Source organism: Sinocyclocheilus anshuiensis, unplaced genomic scaffold, assembly GCF_001515605.1.
Source record: "Sinocyclocheilus anshuiensis isolate Anshui unplaced genomic scaffold, SAMN03320099.WGS_v1.1 scaffold1154, whole genome shotgun sequence".
Lineage (NCBI taxonomy): Eukaryota > Metazoa > Chordata > Actinopteri > Cypriniformes > Cyprinidae > Sinocyclocheilus > Sinocyclocheilus anshuiensis.
Genome location: NW_015542345.1, coordinates 710,119 through 714,590, shown reverse-complemented (window position 1 = coordinate 714,590; position 4,472 = coordinate 710,119). Strand labels below are relative to the sequence as shown.

General features: G+C 36.2%; 1 protein-coding gene across 1 annotated transcript in view; it reads left to right on the top strand.

The window, feature by feature from the left end:
• Window positions 1–424: 424 nt before the first annotated feature.
• LOC107691280 (voltage-dependent P/Q-type calcium channel subunit alpha-1A-like) overlaps window positions 425–4,472 on the top strand; it is a 68,027-nt gene continuing 63,979 nt past the window's right edge. The window contains exons 1-2 of the mRNA XM_016489798.1: window positions 425–525; window positions 831–970. Of these exons, the coding sequence (XP_016345284.1) occupies window positions 433–525; window positions 831–970 (233 nt within the window). The 5' untranslated portion in view covers window positions 425–432. The remainder of the gene's footprint in view (window positions 526–830; window positions 971–4,472) is intronic.

The following is a 4,472-nucleotide window of genomic DNA, read 5'->3' as shown; positions in this document are numbered from 1 at the left end:
TTTTGGCCATGACTGTATGTCACTCAGAAAAAAACAACTCTAAAAATGCCTTCAGGGCTTAAAGTGTTAATACAGCCCTACAGCCCTGGGCGTGCGTGTGTGTTTATTTTTGTATGTATATGTGTGAGCCCAGGCTTACAGCTCTATATCACTCTCACTTGAATGCACATGGTTTATATCCAAACTCTGCAAGAAGACAACATTATATGTGCATGATTTGTTGTTGGTCTAAGATTATTATATTACTCTTGACATTATAGTATGATAAAAAAATTTTTTCGACATTATACTGTTTTTTTTTTTTTTGCAAAGGTCATGCAGTTTTATGTTTACATAGTCATTTTAAACATGTTTTTGCATTTTAAATATGTTTGATATGATGAATCCAGCTTGTTTTTAGCCTTAACTTTGCCTCTTACTCCGTTTGAGTGGATGATTTTGACCACCATCATTGCCAACTGCATCGTACTGGCTCTTGAACAACACTTACCAGATGGAGACAAAACTCCACTGTCAGAACGACTGGTAAAGTGGAAAACACACACACACACACACACACACACATTTACTTAGCTAAATTTAAATGGGGACATTGCATAGACTACTGTTTTTATGTACAGCTAGTTATAACTACTATAACCTACCCAAAAATGAAAATTCATTTAATTTTCATTTTTGTGTGAACTGCTCCTTTGCGTAGATGCACACACACACACACACACACACACACACAGAGTAAAAGATTAGTTAAAAACTGCTAAGCACTGAGAATGTTTTAAGTGAAAATGATTTTTATAATAATCCCATCTGTGTTTTTTTTTCTCTCGCAGGATGACACAGAGCCCTATTTCATTGCAATTTTCTGTTTTGAGTCGGGCATTAAGATTCTTGCACTAGGATTTGCCTTCCACAAGGGCTCCTACCTGAGAAACGGCTGGAATGTGATGGACTTTGTAGTGGTGCTCACAGGGTGAGTTACACAAACACACACACACACTCTGGCGTCTGGTGTCATGGTGAAATAGAATAAAACAGAATTTGAGCTGCTCGATTTATGAGTCAATATAAACAATTATTAGATGGCTCTATGAAACACTTGATTATGATAGGTCAATGGTGGCATTCTGATGTCAAATATTTTTGTATAATGATTTGTGTTGTCAGTGGAGTTTGTGGCTCTTTTGGATCAATTCATTAAGAGTCATTTGTTCATGATTCAGACTACAGGAATCATTATTTTTCTTTTGCATGCAGCCAGAGATGACAAAGCAATACAAACACTTTTTATCTGTGTTTAACTTAGCATTTCAGACTTTTAAAGCTCATAACTCAGGTATAAAATAGATTATAGATTGCCTTATTACCCGACTGACTGCACATTATCTGTAACACATACTAAAATATGTACTTTTCGCATGGCCTAAATTAACCCAGAGAAAGTCACGCCCCTTCTGGAAATCTGTGTGTGAAGCAATACGTACACAGCAGAGGTCTGGTTGGACACAGGCTCCGTCATGCCTTAATGAGCACTCTTTCTCTCACACACACAGGCACACACACGCACATGTGGATTCTCAAACACAGGCAGATCACAGCAGCACTGTAGGGAGCAACCATCAGGGCACGTCTGAAATGTCACCTCACTAGGAATCAGAGAGAGAGAGAGAGAGAGAGAGACAGACGGGTGTGTAGGGGGGATGTGTTGTAGTATTGCAGTGCTAAAGAAGGCAGGGCCATGTGACTTCAATACTCCATTCCCCTGGGCTTTGGAATATTGGAAAATTAGAAAGAGAAAGAGAAGGTGTTGGTTGATGTGAAAAGACGTATAGGTGGAGGAGGAGGAGATCAGAGGCTAATGGAAGAATCCAAGAGTGAAAACCCTGAAAACCTTTTCATTTCCATGTTGGTCCCTGTTGATTTATGCTGCTTAGTGATGGTCTTGCTGGTGGAGCTGGAAAATTATGGTCAACTATCATGATAATTATGACTAAGGGAGGCTTACTGGTTAATAGTTAAAGAAGTAGTGCACCCATATTTGTCATTATTTACTTGTTGTTCCATGCCTGTATAGCTTTCTTTTTTATACATGGAACGAAAAAGTGTTTTGTCCAGACTTCTCCTTTTAATAAAATGAAATAGTGACACGTTTGACCATATTGTCACTGAATTGGTATGAAAAAAAGCATCTTGGACATTCCAATTAATGTCTTTTTATATACACATTGCCATTTTTCAAAGAAATTTGAGCTTTTATTAATCATGATTTCCACAAAAATAAATGTTGATGATAATAAGAATTGTTTCTTGCGCACCAAATCAGCATATAATGATTTTTGAAGGATCATGTAACACTGAAGACTGGAGTAATAGCAACTGAAAATTCAGCTTTGCCATCACAGAAATAAATTACATTTTGAAAAATTGTAATTAAAATAGAAACAGTTATTTTAAAAATGTAATAATATTTTACAATATTACTGTTTTACTGTATTTTTGATCAAATGCTATTTTGGTGAGCAAAAGAGACTTATTTTAAGAGATATATTTTCAGTAAAAGAAAGAAAGCCATACAAGTTAGGAATGACATGAAGGTGAATAATTCGCTGCATCCGAAATCAAATACTTCCCTACTATGTAATATGCAAAAAACTGTAGCCTAACCAAAAAAGTAGTGTGTCCAAATACAATACGTATTATTCAAAAAACAATAGGCGAAAAGTACACGGATGACCTGCTACTTCTGCCTGGATTCTGAAGTGTGCAGTCTATGAAATTTTATCATACTATGAGGCAATGAGAGAGGATTTATGAATGATAGTGAAGCAATGCAACTGATGCTGGTAGGTCACATGATAGTAACCACATGGCGGACAAAGTATGTGCGAATTTCAATCGTACCACCCATATTCATGCTATATAGAACATACTTTTTAAAAATTTTTAATTGAATTTTTCAAATTCAAATATAGTACCTACTCAGTATGCAATTTCGGACACACCGCACGATGATGGAATTATTTTTGAGTGAGCTGTACCTTTAAGAAGACTAGCAGGCACACCAACATAACAGCATTCAAAACACACCATGCAACCAGCAGTTCTTGTCTGTTCAACAGGGAACTAGTGAAAGTAGAAATGAAGAGAAGGTGGGGAGCAAAACTAGAACATGGAGGATAGAGGTGGAAGGGGAGAGGAAGAGAATGAGAACGAGGGAAACGTAAAGGAGCAGGGCGAGCGTGTGTGTGTGTGTGTTTTCGTTAGCTGCTGCAGTAACCTGCTTTTCACTACTGCAGATGATCAATCAACTAGCCCTGCTTTTAGACACAGGCAGATCTTAACACACACAAACAGCTGCGAAACTGAACATGGCTAATCATTAACTACATCCTCAATGCACATTTTTACTCACCGTTGACTGCTGTGTGCGCACATTCGACACATTTGTAAGCATCAGCTGGCTTTCACAGCAGTATCACTGTGTGTGTATGTGTGTGTTAGAGAGAAAGAGCACACACATTTTATTTTATTTTATTTATTTATTTTTTATTTTTTTATTTAACTAGTTGCTTAGTAGCATGCCTATTATTAACATATTGGCTATTTATTAGTACTTATAAAAAATTTATTCTACATGACCATATTCTACATCCCTAATCCTACCCAATACCTAAACTTAACAACTACCTTACTAACTATTAATAAGCAGCAAATTATGAGTTTATTAAGGCTAAAGTCGTTTTTAAATGGTTTGTTAATAGCGAGAATTGTACCTTAAAATAAAGAGTGAACATTTTATTTTATTTTTATTTTAGTTTAGTTTACGTTGTTCCTGATACATGTTACACGTACTTATAGTAATAAAAATAAATTATGCATAATTATGTGCAACTAACCCTAAACCAAACCCTCATTCTAACTCTAACCATATACAGTAAGTACATGTAGTTAATTAATATTATTCAGTAGGGCTGGGTAAAAAATATCGATATCTCGATATTAATCGATTCTCATTTTTACGGAACGATATCGATTCTTAAATCCCAAGAATCGATTAGTCTAGCCTGTTTTCAGTTCATGGACGGAACATTGAAGGGCACCTCCAATCCAATATATTGCAATAAGCATTGTGCTTTGGTACTTTTAATATGAAACAAAGTCTCAGATTTCAAATTCTGTCCATTGTATTGCAGTATTCAAACAATAAATGCCATTTTGGCGCTGTTTAATGTTGAGTGACAGATCGCTGTAGGGCCTCGATCAACAGACGCAGCAGCACGAGGCGCACATAAACGGATAATTTCCTCCACATTAATACCAGTTTCAGCACAAAATAAACATGACTAAACATCCGAAGGTAAGTTAAAAGAAAGAGTACAACTTTGCAATCCGTATCCTGTCTCATGTAATCATTCAATCAGTGTTTCAGCCGCGCAAAGATGTCAATATAACAGCTTGTAAACAATTTATGTAAC